This window comes from Lissotriton vulgaris, chromosome 2_1 (genome assembly GCF_964263255.1).
Source record: "Lissotriton vulgaris chromosome 2_1, aLisVul1.2, whole genome shotgun sequence".
NCBI lineage: Eukaryota > Metazoa > Chordata > Amphibia > Caudata > Salamandridae > Lissotriton > Lissotriton vulgaris.
This window is the reverse complement of record NC_141687.1, coordinates 2,026,176,571-2,026,202,530: the sequence shown is the minus strand read 5'-3', so window position 1 is coordinate 2,026,202,530 and position 25,960 is coordinate 2,026,176,571. Positions and strand designations below refer to the sequence as shown.

At 45.5% G+C, this 25,960-nt stretch overlaps 1 protein-coding gene across 1 annotated transcript in view; it reads left to right on the top strand.

Annotated features, from left to right (window-relative positions):
- Positions 1-25,960, top strand: part of LOC147733678 (transient receptor potential cation channel subfamily M member 7-like) — a 1,990,815-nt gene that overhangs the window by 1,405,820 nt on the left and 559,035 nt on the right. The window contains exon 26 of the mRNA XM_086958252.1: positions 24,545-25,263. Within this exon, the coding sequence (XP_086814378.1) occupies positions 24,545-25,263 (719 nt within the window). The remainder of the gene's footprint in view (positions 1-24,544; positions 25,264-25,960) is intronic.

The window sequence follows — 25,960 nt, the reverse complement described above, 5'->3', positions numbered from 1 at the left end:
ATTTGAACTGGTCAGTCTATTGCCTAATAGGTGACCCACACGCATTCAATCATGTCACACTATCTTGGAACCATCAAAAAGAGCACTTACAATCTAAGGAAACTAAGTACTACGTAGCCGGTAAGTTTGTGTATTGTGTGTCAAAATATTTTTTATTTAAAAACACATTATAAAAACATTCAAGTTAAAAAAAACTTGCATATAGGTGTTCCTTATGTCAACTTAACGGTGCACTGTTGTTGTTAAAGCACTCTGTCAACTAAAGACCTTACGTTTATCATCTTCTCCAGCAGTAAGTGCAATCGATTAATGATGATGCATGGTATTGGCATCAAGTAGCTCATGATTATAATACTTTTGTCTAACATTGTCACAGGCATCAGCATCTTAATTAATGAGGAGGTGTATGATTTGAGCTACATAAAGACAACTCAGAAGGTGGGTACGTAACCACTGTACACTAATTACCCGATGGGATAGGGGTCTAGCCCAGACCACAGATGGTGCTAGCTTAATCAGCATTATGTATGTATGTGAGGTTGCATGGTAACTCTGGGATCACAAAATTAGCACAGGGATTGTTTATGCTGAGCACATAGCGATAGGAATGGAACGTGGTATGGTAATAAAATGAAATCCGCCATTTAGACCTTGTTTAATTAGAGAGAGTTAAGTAGAGAGAGTGGAATAAGAGTTCATTATTATTGAACAGTTGTTTAATTAACTAAGAGGACTGTAGATCAGACTGTTACTAGTAAAAACATTTTTTCTTGTAAACGTTAGCCGAGGATATAGTTTGATAATGTATTTTATTAAATTGTCTCTACAGAACTGTTTAAATATTGTCCTGAAGAAGGTGGTGCGCACAGCAGAGATCCACCGAAACGCGTCGACTTGATTTGTTTAAGAAAAATCATTTTAAAATATGTGTTTGAATGTATTGTTTATTATGATTTGTGTTATGTTACAATGAACTTAAATGCTGACAGAGTGCTTTAACAACAACAGTGCACCGTTAAGTTGACATAAGGAACACCTATATGCATGTTTTTTTTACTTGAATGTTTTTATATTGTGTTTTTAAATAAAAAATATTTTGACACACAATACACAAACTTACCGGCTACGTAGTACTTAGTTTCCTTAGATTGTAAGTGCTCTTTTTGATGGTTCCAAGATAGTGTGACGTTCTGTTACTAAGCCAACTATTGCACGTTGGATTTCTTCAGCAATTTCTTTCTGCCATCAGAAGGCTGGCAAGCCTCTAAATTCTTCAGTGAGAGCTCCTTCCACCAGGACAATGTCATCCTCTACTGCCCTGTTTGCTGGTCTGCCGATTCACCAAATATGCAGAGCAGCTACGTGGTCCAGCAGGCACACTTTCACGAGACATTACTGCCTTGAGACGATCAACGAAGCCGATACGGCAGTGGGCCAAGCGGTGCTTAGCAATCTTTTTAAATAAGGTGAGCCTCTGTTCTTCCCTCCGCCTTTATAGTTATGGGATTGTTGTTCTTACCTGCCTGGCAATGTTATGCTATTTTGTGCATTTTGCATTCCTATGCATTGCTGTTTTGCACATGCAGCCACCTATTACTGCTCACTATTCTATTCAAGCATGTGAATCTATGAAAGACACCCCAATACTGGAGAAAAACAATTGTTACTTACCTGTAAACAGGTGGTTCTCCAGTATTGGAAATTATGTGATATGTTTTTATATACATTTTTTTTATTGGGACTTTATTGCTATTTTATTTACCGTGGGGCTCCCACTTCGACGACGGGGAATATTCAAGCATGTGAATCTATGAAAGACACCAATACTGAATAACCACTTGTTTACAGGTAAGTAACAATTGTTCATCTCGGGGGTTGATGTGTAGAGAGGCAGTGTGGGTAAGGAACCACATTGAGGGTAGCATAGAAGTCCTGGAATGCTATGTTGATTTACAATTGGGAGGTGGCTGAGTGCTTTGTGGCATAGTTATCGTAAGTACGGGAGTATGCAGAAGTGTTGGCTTGATTAATCTGGCATCTGATTTATCAGCTTCAGTGTGGGTATTTGCATATAAGAGCGAAGATAGATTATACAGAAGCATTTTAGAAGCTCAGCATACTTGATCCTGGCTTCTTGTAGCTTAGGTGCTTGTGTGTTATTATCAGCTGCTGCTTTTTCCAAGCAACTTAGACTCTTCACTGCGAAGATGCTGTTGAAAAACCATTCTACTTGCACCCACCACCGTACCTATGGGCATTCCCCGTATCAACTCCTTGAATGCTTCCGATTGTGTTTTTGGAGAGGGTGTTAGTATCCCCCCCCCCCCCCGCACCCCCCCCAAAGTAATTATCTATTGTGCTCGCTAGTGTATTCCTAAATACCCCATCTTCCAGTAGTTGACATTGAAGCCACCACGTTGGGACAGGAGCTGGATCCCTGCCCTACGTGTACTTAATTTTAAACAGATTATGATTCAACAAGGTTTTTCCGAGGTATGGTGCATGGATGATGGCAGTCTGGAGAGAGGTTGTGCACAGGATTCGTTCTTTGCGCATGTGTAGGAGCGTATAAAATAATACTTGCATATGCCTAACATCTGAGCTAGAGCGTTTGTCTTACGGAACTGGCATTTGATATAGGAGGGTGCAATCTATTCAGATCAATTTTCCTGCTTGTATTGAAATCTCCCCCACAAACCAGTGTAATGTACCCAATCTGTTAGGACAGTGGAAATGTGTGATAAAAAGTTATCCTGCTCCGAATTGGGGGCATATGTACTACCTAGGACCACTGGTGTGCCATCCAGGATACCGCACACCAGGACATACCTCCTGTGAGTATCAATTCTGGTTTCTACTGCTGCAAAGGGGATTGCAGCCCGGATCCATATTGCAGCAGCACAGGCATAGGCTGAGTAGGAGGTGTGGAATAGCCAGCCCCTCCATTTTTTGCATTGCATAACTTAAGGGTCTCGGTGGTCATCAGATGGGTCTCCTGCAGTGATACCAGGTGTGCCTGATGGCGATAAAATTGAGTTAATATTTTACAGAGCGTTTGATTTGACGCCATGCCCCTGACATTCCAAGTACTCATTTTATACTCACATGGTACAGCCATTATCACTTATAAACCACAAGCATTTACAATCAGACACAGTCTGGCAATTGGTAGCCTAATAACTGTAAAGCACTTGTTACAATGTCATATATCTGTAAACAGTAACATAAAGAAACCCCAATGCAAGGTCGAGCTCAGGAATCGCATTCGACAAGTACTGTAAACAAAACCAAGAAATAACAAAATAGCTTATGCAGTCTTCCTTGTGGTACATGGCACACAGCCTATAGGCGTTTATCTTTAAGAAACAGGTTAGTATTAGATTCCTTTCCTTAGAATATCCCTAGGCGTCAGACTGGATCCGGTAACTTTTGCGTAGCAGTACCCTTGCGCGTCGGTAGGCGTCGTCTGCGGCTCCGCGTGCGTCGTTGGCGCCGGGATGATGTCGCCGGAGTACTTAGACGCCGCCCTCGCGCGCTGACGTCAGTTTTTTTCCACGCCAGCAAGCACCGATCCGGAAAAAGTTGTACCCATAGTCAATTTTTGACTAACTTTTTCGATCCTTTTTGATCGTCTTTCGAAGTCTATCGACTCTGACGGTGCCGGTAGGGATGCCCGGGTTCAAACCCTGCGCCTATATTTGCCGAATGATGTCGGTAACCGACCCCTATCGCCGGTGCCTTCACTGTCTGGGCCCACCACGACGACAAGTCCTGCTCCGACTGCTGGTCCCTGACGTCGAAAGCTAGACGGGAGCGGTCCCGCAAGCGACTCGAACTCCGGCAGTCAGCCCCGCGCCGCTCGAGGTCTCGGTCTAGAAGGAGGTCGAGGGACCGGTCGCGGGGACGGGGTCACCACAGTTCCGGGAGTTGTCATCGGTCTTCGGGCTCGAAGTACTCAGGTAAGAGGCACAAGAAGTCAAAGAGGCGACATCGCTCTTCTGACTTCTGACTCCCCCGACGTTCGCGCGCCGCAGTCGGGGGTTCGGGTGACACCACCCCCGCCGGAGCTGCAGGCGTCACGGCCTGCTCCATACCCGCCGGTCCCTGGGCAGAACGCGACGCCGGAGGAGATAGACCTTCCTCATGGCCTTGAGGTCGCTCACTCCTCCGTCGGGTTCCGCGGCGCCTTCAGGCCAAGCAGCCCCAACAGGCCCCCCCGCGGGCCGGGAGCCTCGGCCCCAGCGCCGTCAGATGCTTAGGCCCCAGCGCCGTCGGCGACTTCGGTCCCGACGCCGCAGGGCCCTGCCGGATCCGGGTCGTCGCCGGTCGACCTCACGACCTCGCTGGAGCCGGCCCCCAGGGTGTCGCCCCCGGCGCCGTCCCAGGACGACGTCGTCCCGGGTCCTACCCTCGATTCGGGTCCGGCGTCGGAGCGGCGCCGCACGGCGCCCTATTCGACGCCTCTTGGAGATTTCTATTTCTATGACCCGGCTCCATCCTTTGAACCTGAGTACCAGGTGATGGGTGGCGAGGAGGATTGGGAGGGCCAGTCTGATCAGGACTGGACAGGTGAGCTTGGGGAGGCCAGTGGACTGGACACTTCGCCCGACACTGGTTTTGTCCCCCCTCCTACCGTGGCAACGGAGGAGGGGGCTGCCTATAGTGTGGTGCTGACGCGGGCTGCCAAGGCCTTGGGCCTTGAGCTCCCCATTGCGGCCGTGAGGACTAACCTCCTCACTGAGGTCCTTAAACCGCAGGTAAGCTCGGCCGAGCCTCTGCTGCCTTTTAATGAGGCCTTGTCAGACGTTCTTCTGGGCACTTGGTCTAAGCCCGCTACAGGTCCGCCTGTAGGTGGGAACGTGGCCAGGCGCCACGGCCCGGCTCTGGGCGACCCTTGCTTTCTGTCCACCCACCCCACCCACGAGAGCCTGGTCATCCAGGCCACTAACTCATAGACCGCATTCCCGACGGATCCCCCCGATCGGGAATCCAAGAGGTACGAGCAATACGGGAAAAGGGTATTCACCTCCCTGAGTTCGAGGTTGCGGTCAGTCAACATCGCGTGCCTCTTGGGCCTTTACACCCACTCTCTGTGGGACATGGTCGCGGACATGCTGCCACAATGTCTGGAGGGGGCCCGGACGAAACTCGCCCAAGCCCTTGCGGAGGGTCGAGATGCGGCACGGTATTCCATCCGGTGTGGGCTGGATACCACGGACTCACTGGGCAGAGCGATGGCAACGACGGTGGTGATTCGTCGCCACGCCTGGTTGAGGTCCACCAACTTTTTGGCTGATGTCCAAAACACCCTTATGGACATGCCGTTTGAGGGCCATCGCCTCTTCGGTGACGAGGCAGACCATGCGCTTGAGCGCTTTAAGGACTCCAGGGCTAGGGCAAAGTCCTTGGGCCTCTCGGCCCTGCGCCAGCAAACGGCTGCCTTTCGCTCCTTTCGTGGCCAAGGAAGGGGCGCTCCCACACGTCCTGCCAGCCACAGGCCGCAGACTACCATCCAGCACGGTGGCGGACGTGGAAACCGCTGTGGCGGCGGTCGGGGACAACGGTGAGGCCAGTCCACACCTACCCCTACAGCATCCGCCGCAAAAACCTCCTAGTCCGAGCTTTCAGGCCCATGTGACGCCAGTGCCAGTGGGGGGCAGGGATCGCCATCACCACCTCCACTGGCGCACTGTCACATCGGACAGGTGGGTGCTGCAAATCGTCCAAAGGGGCTGCTCCCTCCCCTTCGAGGCGTCCCCTCCAGCCATGCCACCGCATGTCGGGGGATCACTTGAAACTTATACAAGAGGAAGTTACGGCCCTCTTGGCCAAGGGGGCCATCGAGCGTGTTCCTGGGCCAGAAGGAGGGTGTGGTTGTTACTCTCAGTACTTTCTGGTACCCAAGAAGCTTAAAGGGGGCCTACGCCCTATCTTGGACCTGCGGAACGTCAACGGCTTCCTCCGGAAGGAGAAGTTCAAGATGCTGACTTTGGCTCAGGTCTTAGCTGCTCTGGACCCGGGAGACTGGATGGTAGTGTTGGACTTGCAGGATGCTTATTTTCACATCCCCTTCCTGCCGGCCGACCGGCGTTATCTGCGGTTCACGGTAGGCCACAAACACTTTGTTTACCATGCTCCCCATAGGCCTTACCAGCACCCCACGGGTGTTCACGAAAGTGATTGCGGTGGTCGTAGCTCATATGCGCAGGTTGGGGGTTTCAGTCTTCCCCTACCTCGACGACTGGTTGTTGAAGGCGGGTTCGCCCCAGACAGTCGTCAGCCACCTCCAGACTATGGCCTACCTCCTGCACCTGCTGGGGTTCTCCATCAATGTGCAAAGTCACACCAGTGTCCCTCTCAGAAGCTTCTCTTCATTATACCAAGTCTCGGTCAGGTTGACGCTGCGGCTTCTGGGGCTGATGGCCTCCTGCATCCTTCTAGTGCATCACGCCAGGTGGCGGATGCGGGCTCTGCAGTGGGACCTGAAGTTTCAGTGGGCCCAGCATCAGGGCAACTTGTCCGACCATGTCTTGATCTCGGAGGGCACTGCAAGACAGTTGCAGTGGTGGCTCACGGACTGCAATTGGGTCAGCGACAGATCCCTCTCCCTACCCCAACCGGAGCACGTAGTTGTGACTGACGCGTCACTCCAGGGCTGGGTGGGCCACATGGGAGAAGCGGAGATCAGAGGCCTCTGGTCTCCGGCGGAGTCCCGACTCCACATCAACCTTCTGGAGCTGCGGGCGATCCGGCTTGCACTGAAGGCATTCTTCCCCTCTGTCCGGGGGAGTGTAGTGCAGCAAACAGGGCGGGGTGGGGTTGTGGACCCTATGCCAGGTGGCTCTGTGCCTCTGGCAGTGGCTGGAACATCAGGGCGTGACCCTGGTGGTTCCACACCTGGCAGGTTCCCTGAACGCCAGGGCGGACGAACTCAGCCGTCGGTGCATGATGGATCACGAATGGCGTCTGAACTCGGAGGTGGCGCAAGGCCTCTTTCAGCAGTAGGGAGAGCCTTGGTTAGATCTATTCGCCACAGAAGAGAATGCGCAATGTCATCAGTTCTGCGTGTTGGAATTTCCAAGGCGGCACTCTCTCGGAGACGCTTTTCGTCGCGAATGGAGCTGCGGTCTGTTATATGCCTTTCCGGCTATACCACTTCTTCCCAGAGTGCTGAAGATGATCAGACGCGACCTTGTGGCTCCGGACTGGGCACAAAGATACTGGTATCCCGAGCTACTCAGCATGTCAGTCGCTCCCCCGATTCGTCTGCCTCTTCAGGAGGACCTTCTGACGCAGCAGCAGGGGATGGTCCTCCACCCGAACCTGCCCAGTCTCCACCTCCATGCTTGGAGATTGAGCGGCGACGGTTGAGGCCATTTGACTTGCCTCCTGAAGTTGGTACTGTGATTCTGGCAGCCAGGCGTCCCTCCACAAAGTCTGTATATGCCTGCAGGTGGAACAGATGTGTAGCATGGTGCACAGCGAAGGCTGTGGATCCATACTCTGCCCCCCTTTCTGAGGTTCTCCTCTTCCTTCTTTATCTTGCCCAGCAGGGCTCTGCTCTGGGTGCTATCAAGGGCTACTTTTCTGCCCTTTCCGCCTTCTTAAGGCTACCTGATCAGCCTTCTTTGTACAAGTCCCGATTGTAAATAGGTTCTGGAAGGGCATCACTCATATGTTCCCCCAGTTCCTTTCGTGATGCCCCAGTGGGACTTGTACCTGGTTCAGACTTACCTGATGTGCGCTCTTTTTGAGCCGCTTCATAACTGTCCTCTCCATCTTCTTACACTTAAGACTGCTTTCCTGGTTGGCATCACCTCTTCCAGGTGAGTGAGTGAGCCTAGGCTCTTTCCTCCAAGCCTCCTTTCCTTTCTGTCCATCCGGACAAGGTTGTGTTGCGGACAAGACCCTCTTTCCTGCCCAAGGTAGTCACAGCCGTCCACATTGGGCAGTCCATCACCTTGCCCACCTTCTTTCCGCCTCCGCATCCCTCTAAAGAGGAAGAGCTGCTCCACCGTCTGGACCCAAAACGTGCGCTCTCATACTATCTGGATCGCACACGCCAGTTCCGGGTGGATGACCAACTCTTTGTTGGTTACGTGAGCGCTAAGAAGGGACGGGCGGTGCACAAACGGACCATCTCTCGGTGGGTCGTGTTGTGCACCAAGGCATGCTACTCTTTGGCTAAGAAGGAGCCTCCTGTTGGGCTGAGGGCCCATTCCACTCGGGCCACGGCGGCTACTGCTGCCCTGGGCCGGGGAGTCCCCTTGCAGGACATTTGTCAGGCAGCTACGTGGGCCTCGCTGCACACGTTCGCAAGACACTACTGCCTTGATGGCTTCTTTGGCTGTTCCGTCCTCCAGGACTTTCTGGTGTGATTATTGGTTCGCAGACCCACCACCGGGGTTGGTATTACTGTAGTATCTATTCTAAGGTAAGGAATCTAATACTAACTGTAGGAGAGTAGGGTCTGCAATGCTATGGTCACCCCAGATTTTTGCTTTATGCTTCACTGGTTTACGACTTTCCCTGGCTGTGGGCCTGCTAATCAGACCCACAGCCTAGCTGTTCTCTCTCTAAATTGACATCCATGTACCTTAGGTGCATTTACCAATTGGTATTGGGTCACTCTTGTAAGTCCTTGTACAGTGTAACATAGGTACCCAGGGCATAAGTGAACCCAAGGCCTACCAGGGGCTGCAGCATGTATTATGCCACCTCTGGCTGGCCATCCAAATCTGACTCAACTGATCAATCAGCTAGGGCAAGGTGGTGTAATCACCCTTTGCTTTAGATATAGTATACCTATATCTAAACCTAAAATGGACACATATACTCCTATAAGTCACTCCTATGGCAGGCCTTAACAATCCTGGAGGCAGAGTGCTTGGAATTATGTGAGATAGTGCTCTGGCATGAGCTGAGCCTGTCTAGAGCTTTCGGAACCAAGTCCTTTAGCTGTTTCCATGATAACGCTATACCATATACTCTTAAGTGCATTATAACCTCGCGGTTATTGCTAACTTTGGCAAAGCATTATCAAAACATGTTGAGTAAGGTGTCATATGAATTGGAATACTACTCCCTCCCCAGTTCTGGTGACGGGGGTAGCATTCCACCCTTCTAGAGGAACACGACATGTACCTAACTGTGAACCCCGGTTAAAATTAACTCTAGCCTCAGCATCACAAAATCGATGCTGCCACCACAGACACAAGTCTGACCTCCTGCTGCTGGGAGTCCTTCCAGCGAGGGAGGCTTGGGCAAAGGGTTTCCTGCCTTGGGAGGTGCTAGCACCATCCCAGACAGGATTTTGTGCATTAGGTAGGACAGGGCTGAAAGAAATGAGACATGCCTGGGGCACACAAGGTGCCCTGTGCATACACCGGTTCAAACCAGTTCCTGGGGCACTCCAGCCCCAGCTCTGGCGCGACACCGGACAAAGGATAGAGGGTGTAACCACCCCCCTTCCTGGTCCCACCTATAGGAGGGACCTAGTGATAGTACAGCCCCCTATTGCAGAATAAAGGTAGGAGCTGGTCCCATTCCAAGTTAGATTAATCCTGAACTGAAACTCTACAAGAAGAAACTCTGGACTTCGACTTTCTACAAAGAAGACTGAAGAAATCTCCTTTGTGGGCAAGGAGTGTCCACCCTGTACAAGCAGGCACCATCAGCGTCCAGCGGCTTCACTTTGTCATCTTCCCTCGAGGATCCAGACTTCAGAGCCCGACGAGACTTGGATTCCCAGACCTCTCCGACCTCAACCTACATCTGCAGCACAGCTGAGATCCGTGGGTGGGACGAGACACGTGGGACCGGCCATCTTAGTGAAACTGCACTTCGCTTCCAGCACGACTTCTGAGGTAACCTCGACGAAGTGCTTTGGGGACTGAGAAGCCCCAGCCCCGAGCAGCTCCTGCACCGAAGACCAGCCCTCCAGCATCCACGAGATCTGCGTGGGGCCCTTCTGCCTGTTTGCTGCTCGACGCGTTGTCTGGTCACTTGCTGGCTGGCTAGTGACCTCCTAGACGACGATCCACGACATCAACACTGCTGGTCTGGTTGCTCCAGACTGGCCCTTGCTTCCTTCCAAAAGAGAGGCATCCCGGACCCTCCTGGTCCGCACCAGACGTCTTTTCCACTCACCGCGTGGGTTGCCTTTGGCAAGGCCTGTTGACTCCAAATCCGGATCAGACACCGCCAACAGCGAGAGCCTGCGTGGGACAGCTCGTGCCTCCATCCTGGTCGTCGAAGACACCACCTGGTCCACGTGGCTGCAGAGTCAAGCGTCCACTCTTCACCTGACCGCGACGACAGCCTCTGGTTCCTTCCTGGTTCCACTCCAGTCACTGGCTAGTGACTTTGAACACTGTCCCCTCTGGTTTCAGGTCCTCTTCTTCCTCGATCCACCCTTGGGTCGCACCGGACATCTTCTTCCTGGTCGCCTGCAGCATCTTTTCTTTCAGGCTCCATAGACTTCAACGCAAAAACCCGACACAACTTCACACCTAAGCACCCGTAGTAGCCCGTGGGTAAGGTGTAACAAGAGCATTTCGGTGCTCAAGGGTAGATTGACTCTCCTAGTGTCCAGATTTCCAGTCGTTTTAGTCCTAACTAGTTAGGATTGTCCGTACTCACCTTTTTCTTGAACTGAACTGTCCATAGACGTTGTTACGCATCTCGCGTGTGAGTTCACACTCTGCACACGCGTTCCGTGGGCCTCCTATTACTTAACAAACAGTAGAATAACTATGGGTCAAAGAGTAGGATGTGTCTTTTTAGAAGTGTGTTTGAGTGAGTGTGTGTTGGAACAGAGGTATGAACAGCACACAACAGAGTATCGCACCTGATGAGAAAATGTCCATCAGTTTATTGTTATTTACCGCCCTGTCATCATTTGGAACCTTTCCCAAGATGTGGAAGCAAAGTTGTTGCTTTTTAACACGGGAAAGGAAAGAGCGTGGTGGCTTGCTTGATAAACTGAAGAGCAGTGCAAGAAAGAAAAATTGTGAGAATCAAAAAAGATAAGAGAAAGGAGTGCTCTGTGTTTAAAATTGGATAATGAACGCAAAGGGATTTTATTCTGGTTCCTGTTCATTTCCAAGGTTAAAAAATATTCAGTGCAAGACTGTCAGTGAGTAACCCTAATAATCACTGATTTATAATGTAGTGGTCGACATGTTTCTGCGGTTTAGTGATCAAAGAGTAGCCCTCCTATTACTTACCCAAAGTTAGGATAGTGTAGTCCTAGCGATCCTACAGCCTCTGGACAGCTCCATTCCTTCTATCGACTTCCTTATACCACTTGTTTAGTATATGGTTTGTTGCGCCCCTACGGCAACCTTGTAACTCGTGCAACTTACCGTATTTTTCCTAAGAGTCTTGTCATGTGCTTAGCCCTCTGATCTCATAAAGAGTTCAGAGCTGTTTGTTAGTTAATAAATATCTTGTTTCTTTTCATAACTACCTTTGTGGTGTCCTTTCATTTGGTATTCAAGGAGTTATATGTGGTAAAACAGCTGGCTTCACATGCCAAAAGAGTTTAGCCTAAGACTTCTTTGTCCATGCTACCATTAGGATAGCTGGTCTATAAGGTCGACTTACAACCAATCACCATAAGGGTTGTTTGGACTGATACAAGGTGATCACTAGAACTAGTGAGCATCATATATCAGGCCAAGTTCTCACACTCCCGCTACGTCATCCTGGCGCCAACGACTCTGACGACGGACGCGGAGCCGCAGACGAAGCCTACTGACGTGCAAGGGTACTGCTACTCAAAAGTTTCCGGATCCAGTCTGACGCCTGGGGATATTCTAAGGTAAGGAATCTAATACTAACTACTGTTTCTTACAGATATATCGTTACCGAAGGTAAGTAACTTGTGCTCCAGGTAGCATAGGTAGTTCAACGTGAGACTGCTGTCATCCGGGCATGGAACTCCGGCATTAGGTGTAATCAGGAATCACCACATCAAAATAAATCACCATGAAGATGGTGAACCATGCAGGGAGATCATCATAGGGTTGTGTGCATCCATACAAAGATGATGGAAGTATTCTGACCTTTCTCGGCCTGATGTTAATATCCAAAATTCAAATGAGGAGGAATGGCCTTGGCTCCAACCCTTCAAGATGCATCGATTCGTGCTAGCCTTTGAACTACTAATTTCTGTGACTGACAGTTGGCACCAGCGTGTTGCTTGATCACATTTCGATCCACCAGTTTTTCTAGAGATTGCTCAGGCCTGTTTGTAAAAAAAAAAAAGCTGACTCTGTCGTGGAACCTTTCAAAGAGATTAGGGTCACAGCATGCTCCGTGAGCCTTATGCCCCTTTACGAGCAATTTTCCCACTGGTTTAGGAAATTCTGAACCTACTCCAGGATTGGTGTTCTGACCATGGTAGTCTCCCCAGCCTCCTTCCATCGTTTCATGGTCACGGACATGAATCTGCCAGGTAGAGTGCAAGTCACCAAGCGCAATATTCCTCCAAGTCCCCAACCCATTCGGCAACAGCCTGCAAGCCGCTATTGGTGGTGTAAGATCACCTTGCCTGACACACAATTTAGTACTTTCTCCCAGGGTGGTGATGCATCCCATCTGACAGATGTGTCCTTCAAATCATTCCGCAGGACTATAACCTACTCTATATAATCAAAGAGGAAGGGACCAGAGCAATAAGGTCCAGCATACGCTGCCTATTATATATCACAACCCAACAGGCGAATGCAGTTCTCAGGCTAGAAATATGTTGACCCACTAACAATTCACTTGATTATCTAGGACAGTGCTTTAAATCGACAAAAATAAGTGCATATACTCATCAAAAGGAGGGGTGGAACTGAGGGGACGGGCATAATGGCGGTTCTAAAGGCGGAAGAAGGGGCAGGGTTACGGTTTTTTACCTTTCCAAGGTTTTTATGAAAGAAATCTGCATGCATTGTTAGAATATCGGCTGTATATGTACATTAGCTTTTCACACTAATAACCATTTATATAGCACTTACTAATAGGCGTTTATTACTACCCAAAGTAACCCTTTTTAGCAACTTTAAAAATAAAAAGATTGAGAAAAAAACAGTAAGGTTCTATATATATATATATATATATATATATATATATAGATATATATATATATATATATATATATATATATATATATATATATATATATATATTACCTACTGGCGGTCGCCAGTAGGTAGTTATAGTTAGGATAATTTTCAATGTTAAATCTCAACATTCTATTTTGAATAACTTTGGCGCCGGTTGACGAATCTGCCTGAAATTTTCAGGAAAATGGTCTCATGGCGGTCCGGTCCTTCCCTGAAAGTTTGGGGGGGATTCGTCAAGCGGGGGCCGAGATAAAAGGGGGGTCCCAAAACGCGTTTTCCCCATGTTAATTTCCATAGGGCGGTCGATTTCACTTTTAGCCCGAACGGCTGAATGGATTTCCACCAAACTTGGCAAAATTGTAGGGACTGGTAGCCCGATGTGCCTTTGCTATGTCTCAAGATATGTGCTCCAGTGGATTTTAAGTAATTAAGGTTCAAAAAAATATATATATCTATAGCCGCGCTCCCGTGCGCGCACGGGAGTGCGCTCCAGGCGCGACACGCGACTTGCGCGCAGGAAGCTGATTGGATCTCAGTTGTCTGTAAACATTCTAAACAGTGCGGAGCGGCCGCCATCTTGTGTCTCGGTAAAATCGAGACAGAAGGGGTTTGAAAAAAAAAGGGGCAAATGACCATAAGGGGGAAGAGTAGACCCCCTCTGACCCCCTAGGTTTGATGTAGGGACTAAAATAGGGTCCTGCAGGGCATTAAAATTTTTTTTTCGTTTTGCGCGGGAATATGCGCTCTCCCGTGCGCGCACGGGAGAGCGCTCCAGGCGCGACGAGCGACTTGCGCGCAGGAAGCTGATTGGATCATAAGGGGGAAGAGTAGACCCCCTCTGACCCCCTAAATCCAGGACTATATTTATGAAGGCCTTGCGCTGTTAGTTTTGCGCTTCCTGTGCGTCAATTTTTGTGACGCACCAGCGGTGTAAAAAAATGCGCATTGTTATGCAATATTCAAAAAGTGACGCATCTATCTAGATGCGTCACTTTTTAAATATAGTGCAACGAGGTACATTTTATTACACTGCTGGTGTTATGCGTCACTTTTCTGTGCGCACTCCTTATGACGTTCCAGATGTGTCATATTTAATGTATGACGAATCATGTTGCAGATACAATATGGCGCAGAGTTTTAAAAAGTGACCCATGTACCTAGATGCGTCACTTTTTAAAATAGCGTCAGGTATAATGTATGCAGAGGGGGTGTTCCCCCACAAAAAGCTTTGTAATAGCGACGCAGTGAAATGTTTGAGATTTCACTGCGTCACTTTTAGGATGCTGTTGCATCCTTTAAATATAGTGCAACGAGGCACATTTTATTACACTGTTGGTGTGATGCGTCACTTTTCTGTACACAGTCCTTATGACATTCCAGATGTGTCATATTTAATGTATGACGAATCATGTTGCAAGGAGTTACAGATACGTCAGTATTTCTGACATATGTGTAAACATAAAAGTGATGCGAGGCCGGCGCAAAATTTTGACGCAATAGCATCCAAAAAATGACGCAGGGAAATCTCATAGATTTCAGTACGTTGTTATTACCAAGCTTTTTGCGAGGGATTGCCCCCTCTGCATACATTATACCTGATGCAGATACAATATGGCGCAGAGTTTTAAAAAGTGACCCATGTACCTAGATGCGTCACTTTTTAAAAAATAGTGTCAGGTATAATGCATGCAGAGGGGGTGTTCCTTGCAAAAAGCTTGCTAATAATGACGCAGTGCGTCACTTTTAGGATGCAGTTGCGCCAAAATCTTGCGCCTGCTTCTCAGCAAACCTTTCACATGGTGCTTTTTCCATGTGAAAGGACACATTACTGGAGTTGCGTCACTTTTGTGACGCACTCCTGCAATGCGTTACTTTTGTGTTTAGAGATATGTCAGAAATACTGACATATCTGTAACTCCTTGCGAATTGATTAGTCATATATTAAATATGACATATGTGGAATGTCATAAGGAGTGCGTCCAGATAAGTGACGCATCGCTATTTTCACGTAGCGATGCGTCACTTTTCAGAAATGAGGCCTCCAGTTTATTCACTGTGTCATAAATTTCTTTTCTAACACTCACCTTCTTTCAGTCCTCCTACTTCACTTCCTTTCACCTCTCATACCTTTCTGTTCTTTCTTACTCATTCTCCTTTCAATTATCAATGCACTATATTTCACTTACTCTTCATTTTTTAAGATTATAGCTCTTTGATGAGAATTGGAGGTAGTTCTGAAAAGAACTTTTGGTTTTCTTCTTTTAACTGAAGAGGAACAAAAACAGGGAATAGAAACTGCTCAACAGGAGCAAAAAGAAAAGAAAAAAATTAGGGGTGGGAAGGGCAGTGATGGTTCTCTAATGCCCGAACCATGAGCTGGACACTTTGCTCCCCATAGGTGAGGAGTTGATTGCAGTATCTGCATCTGACGAGCCCATGGTTGAATGCAGGTTGGATGTTGGCTACCTGCCCCTGAGATTGGTCTCTTCCAGAAGAAGTTGCTCCTCCTGTTGATGTAGAGGGAACCTCCTGTGCCAGAGCCCTGACACTTTCTCGGGCAAAATTCTGGGGGTGCCTGGTCTCCACATGGCGAATCATCGTGAAGTTGCCAAAAGAGTATTTCTTTAGGGGGTTACCCCGTGACAGGACCTTTTTGCAGATCCTGCACTCCACTTTTGGTGCATTCACCTTCTTCTGGCCTTCTGGAAACTTAAAAAATTTCCAAATGAAATGTCCCTTCACCTTTGGGGTAGGTGGCTCTTCATCAATGAAGTCATCTTCACTGCTGGATGATCTGGCAGCCATGATGAACCAAGAAAAAAGGAGCAGCAAAAAAGCAGGTCTTTCAGTCACAAAAGTGAAAGAAGAAGTGAAGGAAATGGGTGGGGATTTCATTCATTGTAAAAAAAAACTGTTAGCAACCAATGAAAAGTGTTATTTTAGGGTCACATGACCCGACGCGCTTACGCTGCGCGCTCGGGTGCACTTCCGGGTGCGTTTACGCTGCGCGATCGTAGGCGCTTCCGGGGCGCACACGTGGCGCGATCGTAGGCGCTTCCGGGGCGCACACGTGGCGCGATCGTAGGCGCTTTTGCGTGCGTTTAGGAGCCGCGCACGTAGGCGCTTCCGAGGGCACGTACGTTGTGCGCTGAAGTGACGTCATCAATCTTTAATAGAAATGCATAATCATTTTCAATATTAAAAAAAACAAATTTTATTTGTATGGTACGAAATGTTTTGCATTATTATTAACTTTTCATTCATATTTTTTTTTCACAAACGACAGTTGCGCTCTGGGTGCGCTTTCAGATGAGCTCTCGGAGAAGCTTACAGGAGAGCTTAGCTGAAAGCTTCCAGGAGCGCGCACCCAGAGCGCAAAAGAAAAAAATTATAAAAAAAATGAATACTTAAAAAAAACAGCAAATTGTAAAAAAAAAAAGGTTAGAAACTCGATATACAAAGGAATTAGCATTAAAAAAACCTATGAAATTCACTGAAAAAACCATAGGTTTCACACCAGTTATAGTTAGGAATTAGCATTTAAAAAACCTATGAAATTCACTGAAAAAACCATAGGTTTCACACCAGTTATAGTTAGCTGGAAATTTTACTGATATAAAACCATTGAAATTCCCACGTTATAGTTAGTCGGACTCACTATAACTTGCGCGTACAATGCACTGCTGATGACATCACTCATGACATCACTGATGACACCATCCTTGTGACAGAGTGACAGACCTAATTTCAGTGTAATGTAACGCTTGAAACACATATTCAAAAATAGAAACAAACATTTTCTAAAAAATGGAGATACCCAAACCAGTAACAACAACCAATTCAGTAATTCCACCATCTATATACACATCCACTCATTCACCAACAGTTCTATATAGTCACTCATACATATACTCACTCATCATATGTAGTGATACACCTACACATCCTGTTACACATCAGCAATCATCCAAAAGTTACTCACACACATACTCACACATGCAAATAAACTATTAAACATCCATTTCTTTGCATATACATTTATACACACACTGCCACCTTACTTCTAAGGAAACTTACCCATACTTACTCTCTTAAACAATCACTTATAGAAACACATACTTATTTACACAGGAACTCCTACAATCTCTCACTATATATACTATACTCACTTATATACATCAATACTCACATATACTAGATTAAAACATATGTCGTTACTAATGAAGACACTAGTGAGACAGTCATTCACTCACTAACACACACATATATACACTCATCCACCCATACAGTCCTGCACATATGCTGTCTTCAAAACACAACACATAATATGCCAGTTACCCAACCAATTTTTTTTAAAAAAACATCCATTTACACACTTATTTAAACATTTATTCTTCCATCGACCTTTACAAATACATATATAAAACAAATTTATTTTTCAGAAAGACACACATTCACTGGATGGTCTCATCAGTGATGTCATGAGTGATGTCATCAGCAGTGCATTGTACGCGCAAGTTATAGTGAGTCCGACTAACTATAACGTGGGAATTTCAATGGTTTTATATCAGTAAAATTTCCAGCTAACTATAACTGGTGTGAAACCTATGGTTTTTTCAGTGAATATATATATACCTTGTTGTTGCATACAGGTGCTTCCTGCAGGGGTATAATTCACTAAGATATATGCCAAGGATGTTAACTTGTGACCTACAGGGAAGGCAAGGATCTATGCAACAAAAACATTATCCAACTGAGCTATCTACATAAAAAACAAATCTCTGATCTACATGTTGCATGCTATGCTTTCCAGCAGGCACAATAACCCTCTATGCAATTTTATGGTGAGTTGAACCTAATATTAGATATCCACTTTATTACTACTTATGGTGCCCCAATCTAACTTATTTGAGAGGAAGGTACTGGCTTCCTGTTTCATACGATTAGTAAATGCTTAGCTGCAAATATCCTTCGGGATCAAGTTTGCGCTATATAAAACTTTAAAAATAAATAAAGAAGTGACCAATTCATCAGACACTCTTTTCATTCTCAGCACTAGTGGATATATCTGTCTAAAATTGAAACCAGAGTTGCTTTCCAAGGGACATAATTTGTGTAACTTCAGTAAGCAGCATACCTTCGCTCTAGTTGCCACCGGATAAGAAATGTTGACGCAGAGACACTGGTGAAGTTGCTGCTGGTGGCTCAACCTTTCAACATTCCATTTTATGTGATTGAAAACGAGTGGTGGACAGAATAAACAGGTTGCACATGTGATTTTAGATGAATAAAAGTATCTGAGTTCTCTGAATAGACTGTGTAATTACAATATACACCCATATGTATAAAACAGCCCACATGCTGAAAAAACGTCTCTGTTGGATAATTTGAATTGGTTTAAAATCTTTTGTTGGCATTAGTTTGCAGTATTTATTACAATCACATGTATATTAATTTAGATAATATATTATATACCTCATATATACTTAATACAGTAAATGTCAAATGTATTCTTGCATTTTTAACTGTCGATGAAATAAATATTTAAAAAAGTAACAGACATTCACATCATGTTACCAATGGCAAGAGGGTAACGTGAAAGGAGATGTGACTTATTACAAATAAAATGTTTTCTGTGCTTGTACTCAAATAACATGTACCAATGACCACCTGGGGGTGCAAAATAGATGAAGCATTTCAGTTTTCCTGCTTTTGCCGTCCAACAACAGTGTGCAATAAATTTCAAACATGACTGTGAGTTACATGCTCTTACCTAGTCATGCATTACATATATTGGCTTTTGATTCAAATACAGCTGTATACTTCCTTGTGGCATGTACGCCCAGATGGTTTGCGCTGGCTGCAAACATCTCTGTTCAAAGAGCATATCGCATTTTTCACAGGGATCAGTGTTTGGCACCGACATCCCAATATATTTAGTTGTGAAGCAATGGTTAGATATAGTGAAAGTAAGCATAAGCTTTTTTTTCTGCCCAGGCATATTGAAAATACCCACCACAGGCAACAGTAACTGGAAAAAATGCTTGTATGTGTTTTTTAGATGCACAATATCAAGTATTTGACTTTTACTTAGTGCTCAACATCTTGTCTTGTGATGGATGTTCTGACGAATTTGTGTTAAGTCTAATGGCAACAGTTTTCATATAGCGATTTCTGCTACATAAGTGTCATTGCAGCACTGTTACCCTGAACAATGCCACTCACACCCTTGCCCATTAGGTTTAATAGCCACCTCTCTGCCCCCGCTGTGTAAAAAGAAAGGATACAAGAACCTCCCTGCAGCCACACCTCTGCTCTGATGGCCTCCAGAGCAGCACATGCAGGTCACTGTTTAACGGTGACAAGAGCAGATGTTCTCCTGTACGAGCCAAGCCCAGGCTTCCACTGTGTTTAAGAGTGAAGGTGCTGCAGAGGTAGTAGGAGTTTGATGACGGAGCACCACCGGCATCAAAGCCATGCCCTCGTGACTACCGGTACTCTCTTTATAAAACCCGTACCTATGTACACTTTCTCCAACTTCTTTAAAAGGAACTGTATAACCTACCCTATTCTTCCCTGCTTCACCATTCTCCCCCGTCAAAACAGTTCTCAGAGGAACAGTTTTGATGTGAAGGAAATGCAAGAGATGTGAGCCTGTTGCGTAAACAGAGTATTTTGCTCCTCTCTACAACATATATGCCAACACTTAAATATAAAAAAGACAAGTTTTTGTAGCCCTGCAGAACCCCACCAGTTGAAGTGGTGTCAATAGGTTTGTGTTAGTAACGGTTCATAAGCTGGGATCCAGGGACACTGTGGTGATTGGAAACAAACCTATTTCGACACTTAAACTAAAAAGCGTTAAATTTAACAGTCATGCCCTGTTGCTTGGCACATCTAAAACAACCACACAGAATATGATTAAAACAGAGCAAATGCAGTTTGATTTCAACAAGAATAAAATGAACATTTCTACCATGTTCAAAATGTCTAAAAAGCTAACAGCCTAATACCTACTTATATGCGCTATGCTAGGAGAACATGGAGTAGTACAACGTGTTTCTTAGAGAGAATCAGCACGATGCATACCTGTTTACAGCCCAATGCTGTAATTATCAGTAGTCGGAGAGGCTGTATTCCCTGGGATGGCAAACCAATGTTGCTTCAGCTCCTCTGCTCACAGCCTAAGCTCCATATCAGCATTCAGTCGAAGTGCGATACAGCAGCATCTCTGGCAGTCAAGATCTTTGCCTGCAGAATCTTGTTCCATAATCTGGGCAAGGTGCCTCTTGTAAGTAGTTGTCAAGTGGCAGCCCTTTAATACCATAGCTTATCTACAGTGGAATTTCTAATATCCCCTTAGGAATGTCTGGCATAACCAATAAACATCAAAATGCTAGTCTTAAAGGCATTCTTATACAACAATTCAGAATCCACTATTTTGGCTATTGTTTTTGTTTGGCCTTAAATTAAAGATAACAAGGCACTTGTTTGAGACTGGTGTTGCATTAGGTGTGCTATCAATGTCTTTGTCTGAGTGACTTAATACTTTCAAAGGTTCTTGGAAAGATAAGTGCTGCTTAAGATAGTCAGGCCTTATGGTCTTTATATTAAGCCTTGCTCTTGAAAGCAATTGTCAAGATCTTTCCTGACTCCGAAGTAGAGACAGGTTGTTACTTTCGCTATTTTCTCGTGGCGGAGAAGGATGGTGTGCTCTAACCTATCGTAGATCTTTACTCTCTAAATGCCTTCCTTTAAAAGAATGAATTGAAAATGCTCACACTGGCCAATGCTCTATCTGCCCTGGATCTGGCTGACTAGATGGTGACCTTGGATCTGCAGGGCACATATTTTCTTATACCCATTCTACAGTCCCACAGGTGGTGCCAGGTCAGTTAGACTTCACCACTGTCCCACTGGTGTTCGGGGCACACCTCTGGAGGTTGGGGATACCAGTCATCCTCCCCTGTTGACAGCAGGTCCATCACAATTAGTCATAGACCACCTACAGATGATGGCAAACTTCTTGGCATCATTGTGGTTAACAATCACCATTTTGAAATTGATTCTGACTCCTTCGCTGAGGTTGGCATTCATTGTGGCTATACTGAACACATTGCAATTCAAGGCCTTCCCTCTTCTGCAATGGCCCTGGACATTGGTAACCGCAGGTCTGAGGCTTACTAACCTCTTAGAATCCTGACTATTCCAGGTATCACATGCTGGGTAGCAATAGATTTGAAGTCCTAGTTGTCCCAAAACCAGGGAAATCTGACAGATGGCATTTAAATTATGGAAGAGACAGCTCAAAATCGGCACTGGTGGCTGCTCAAACACTTTTGGCCCAGTGGCAAGCCCCTCTCAATTATCTACCCAGATCTGACAATGGTGACGGATATGTCACTACTGGATTGGGAATGTCATCTGCGGCGGGTGCAGATCAGATTACTGTGCTATCCGACTGAAGCTTGACTTCATATCAGTCTGTTGGAGTTGTGTGACATTCATCTACCATTGAAAGCCTTCCTCCTATCCATCAAGGGGAGTCTGTTGAAGGTTCTCACAGACAACACTACCACCATGTGATACTTCAACAAGCAGGGTAGAGTAGATTCCTGGTCCCTGTGCCAAAAGGGCCTATGCCTCTTGAGTTGGCTGGAGTTTCAGGGCATTTCCCTAATCTTAAACCAGCTGACAGGATGCTTGAATGCCAGATAGAGAATAGCGTCTCCATCCCAAGGTGGTGCAGGACAGCTTCCATAAGTGGGAAAACCGGGCTAGATCTTTTCACCACCGTCGAGAACACAGTGTCAACCTTTTTGCATGTTTGTAGATTCTGCAGAGAGACTCGTTAAGAGATGTGTCCGACTTGAATAGAACACAGGACTCATGTACAGCTTCACGCCCCTGCTACACTTGCCCTGAGTTCTGAAAAAAAATAATGAATGACCAGACCGAAGTCATCCCAGTGGTTTTGAATTGGGCCAGAAGAGTTTGGTACCCAGACCTTTCTTTTGCATGAGTACATGCGATCAGGCTACCACTTTGGCAGAAACTTTGGTCACAGCAGCAGAGCATGATCAAGCTACTACTTCAGCAGAAACTTTGGTCGCACCAGCAGGGCATGGTCCTTCAACCAGCCCTGCGTAGTCTAGACCCCAGCCTATGAAGATTGGGGCCCAGCAGTTAACTGCATTTGATCTGGCCCCTGAGGTGGTGGCTGCCATCCTTGCCATCAGGCGCCAGTCCACAAAGACAATTTAAACTGGGCGCCAAGACAAACGTGTGTTCTGGTGTGGAATCCACAAAATGGACTCTTTACAAGCTATTCGATTGTTCATTTTGTCTTTGGCCCAGCAAGGCCCTGCACTGGGTACTATTAAAGGTGATTTGTCAACCCTTTTGGCCATTTTGAATTTGTGGATCAACCATACTATTTCAGATCGCCTGTTGTTATGCTGCTTATTAAAGGTTTGACACATGTGGCCTCCCAAACTGTTATGCCACAGTGGAACTTTAACTTGGTATGAGTTTCCCAAGCGTGTGCCCTTCAAGCAGATGCACAGCTGCTCCTTGTGTTTTCTGACTCTGAAGACTGGCTTCCTCATTGCAATCACTTCAGCTCATTACATGAGTGTAACCACCCTACACTACCTTTTTCCTAGACAAACAAGTGCTGAGGACTTGGGCAGCCTTCTTTCCTAAGGTCATGACTCTCTTCCATATTGTTTAGTCCTTTACCCTATCACCATCTTCACCCCTTCTCAACCCTTAAAAGAGGAGGATTCAGCCAACTTGTTGGACGATCAGCTTTTTGTTAGAATTCCCCACCAGAAGCTATGCACCATCCTATGTGGACATACCTGTTGTATAACTGCCATAATTTAGAATTAATGACACTTTCCAGATAATATATAAGATGGATGAACATAGAATGTGTGTTACTATTCAGTTTGGCCGTAGTCAGGGAAGAGTCAACATAATCACACCTGTTCTGGCTTTTTTGCTACATCCTTGTTTGTTGAGACTTTCTCATAACATTAATGTTGCTGAGGAGAGTGAGCATTTTAGGTACTTTGATAATATATATGCTTTTACACCGGTTTTGCTGATAAATTAGTTCTTAGTAAAAGTTAATCTGAATTACTGAAGGTGCTTTCCCCCATTCCATGTTAGTCAAAAAAGTATATATATTTTTTACCCCACTGCCTCACTCATCCAATGGCCAGGAGCGGTTGCGCATATGTAATGCTTATTGGGGTTTTTGTTTCTATGTTAGCAGATCAAAAATAAAAATGTGGAAAGCATCTCAATTAGTTTTGCTGGAGCAAAAGATGAAAAATTCATGTGGAATTCTGCTTTTCAAATATGTTTTGTGCCTGGCATCAAAGCATGCACTGCTTAGACTCGTGGGGATACTTCACAAGGATCAGATCTCATTTTATATTAACGCAGCCTATACCTGCCCTTGTAGCATGTGTTCTAGTTGCTGATATATTTGAAGCACTGCCTTAGTCATCTCTACATATCCTTCAAGGCATTATTCTTTGGATTAAGATTCAGTGCCAAAAGCCCACTTTTTGTGGGAAGTGTGTGGAGATGTCATTCTCTCCCATTGTAGAGCCCAGTGATGCCATAGTATGACATCACTGCGAGATTCTGAAAGAATGGTCAGTTGATGAAGCTGGAGGTTGCTGTACACTTTTATAGCTGTACTTATATGAATAAAGGCCTTTTATTCATTAACCACTGCCTCTGTGGTTACTACAAAGTGCTGCTAATTTTCTAATTCTCAATTCCAATGGACCCACCTGATGTTTTTAATAGATGACGAATCTGCAGAAAGAAGCATCAACTACTAAAACAAGGCACATATCCTTCAGTAATGCTTTTTTTAGTGGCTACTCTGTCTTTGGTCTAGTGGATACTCTATCTTCATTAAGATCTATAATCCTTGTCTTGCCTCTCCGATTTAAGGAAGATACGCACAATTTAGCAATGTTAGTTAACCTTTGGAAACAGTTTTCGCCTTGCTTTTGTGTAGCATGTAAACTAGCCTGAACTGATTCATCCCAGGTGGTGCCCTTAGGACCTACAGTGTCGTATCTGGTGGAGCGTGAATGGATTTGTGCTGGTTCTGCACCAGTGCCACATTACAAAACGGGACCTACTGCTGTAAAAACAAAATTCGTATCCATTCTAAAACTTGTGGAAGATTTAACCGTCTGCAATCTGTGGGGCTTTCTAGAATCCTGTACAAAACTTGCTGCAGAAGATTTGTAAGTTCCTTTGAAGTTAATGTGCTAGGTAAGTAGCTTTTTTGAATGAAATACTTTCAGTGATCGCTATACAATTATAATGCTGTTGATTTTTCTAACAGTCTCAAAATATTTATTAACTATTTCTAATCATTTTTGTCTACCTAGGGTTGAGCAGATGTGTATTCAAATAAAAGAAGTTGGTGACAGAGTAAACTACATCAAACGTTCATTGCACTCTTTAGATTCTCAAATTGGGCATCTTCAAGATCTATCTGCCCTTACTGTGGACACCCTGAAAACGTTAACTGCACAGAAGGCTTCAGAAGCTAGTAAGGTCCACAATGAGATTACCCGCGAATTAAGCATTTCAAAACATTTGGGGCAAAATATTGTTGATGATGGCCCTCTGAGGTCTTCCATGAGAAAAAAACAAAGTGTTGGAAATTTCTTTGGATCCCTTCCACAAGGGGGACCTGAAACCACCAATGCATTAATGTTAAATGTTTCACTTCAGAATGAAAGAGATGCCCAAAGTAAAAAGGCGGTAGATGGGTTTGTAGAAATCTCCAGCCGTGAAGAAGTGAACATTCCTGAAGCTGGTTCCTCAGGCAGTGCCTTATTCTCCGGTGATCATTCTCCAACCCATCTTCGACATAGACTGCAGGATATGGAAATGTCAAAATCCCTCTCCAAAACTCAGAAGCTGAGCAGTTCGATTGATTTGATGCAGAGTCCATCCTCTCCAACAGCTAAATTCTTTGTTAGTACTCCCTCTCAGCCTAGTTCCAAACTTCTAAGTGATTCTGCAGCGAAGGATGAGGAAACAACTCACACTAAAGCTACTAAAGAAAAAGATAACATTGTAGAATTTGGAGCATTTGTAGGTGAGTGGCTCATGTTTATTTCCTGACATTTTCTACTTCCATTGTGGGCTTTATACCACCTTGAATGACTCATACCCACTGTCTGTTAGAAAAGGCTGAGTCTCATTGAAAACTATTCAGATATAGTCCCAGATGAAATGGTCAGTTGACGCTTATTGATTTGACTGTCTGCCCGAGGTGCTGTTGACAAGGGAAACTACTTTTTGTACTGGAATTTACCATTCAACCGCATCAGTGGAAGTGTATGGAACATGTTGAATCTGTTGTGTCTTTTGCTTTAAAAAAGGAAGACCGATTTTTTTTTATTTTAAGATACAAGTAATCTTGAATGTGAGAGGCATGTTTTACTATTTAGTCACATTTGTATTAAAATAAATTAGTTGAGATTAATGTGATTTCACTGTCGATTTTATATGACACATCTGTGAAATAACATTTGGTTTAACAAAAAATACCTAAGCAGCACATCCCCAAGGTGGAAGGTCTGTCGTGTGCATTCAGACCAAAAGGTCCTGCAGACTGGCTCTGTGTTATAGAAGAGAAACCTTTGAAAATACTGACATTTTCCAACATCAAAGACTAACAATTATGTTGTTGTATGATAGAACATCTACAGCAAAAAACAAAATTGTAAATAGATATAGTTGTCAATATATCAACAACCAAAATAATGACTTTACTCACTTAATTAGTGAAG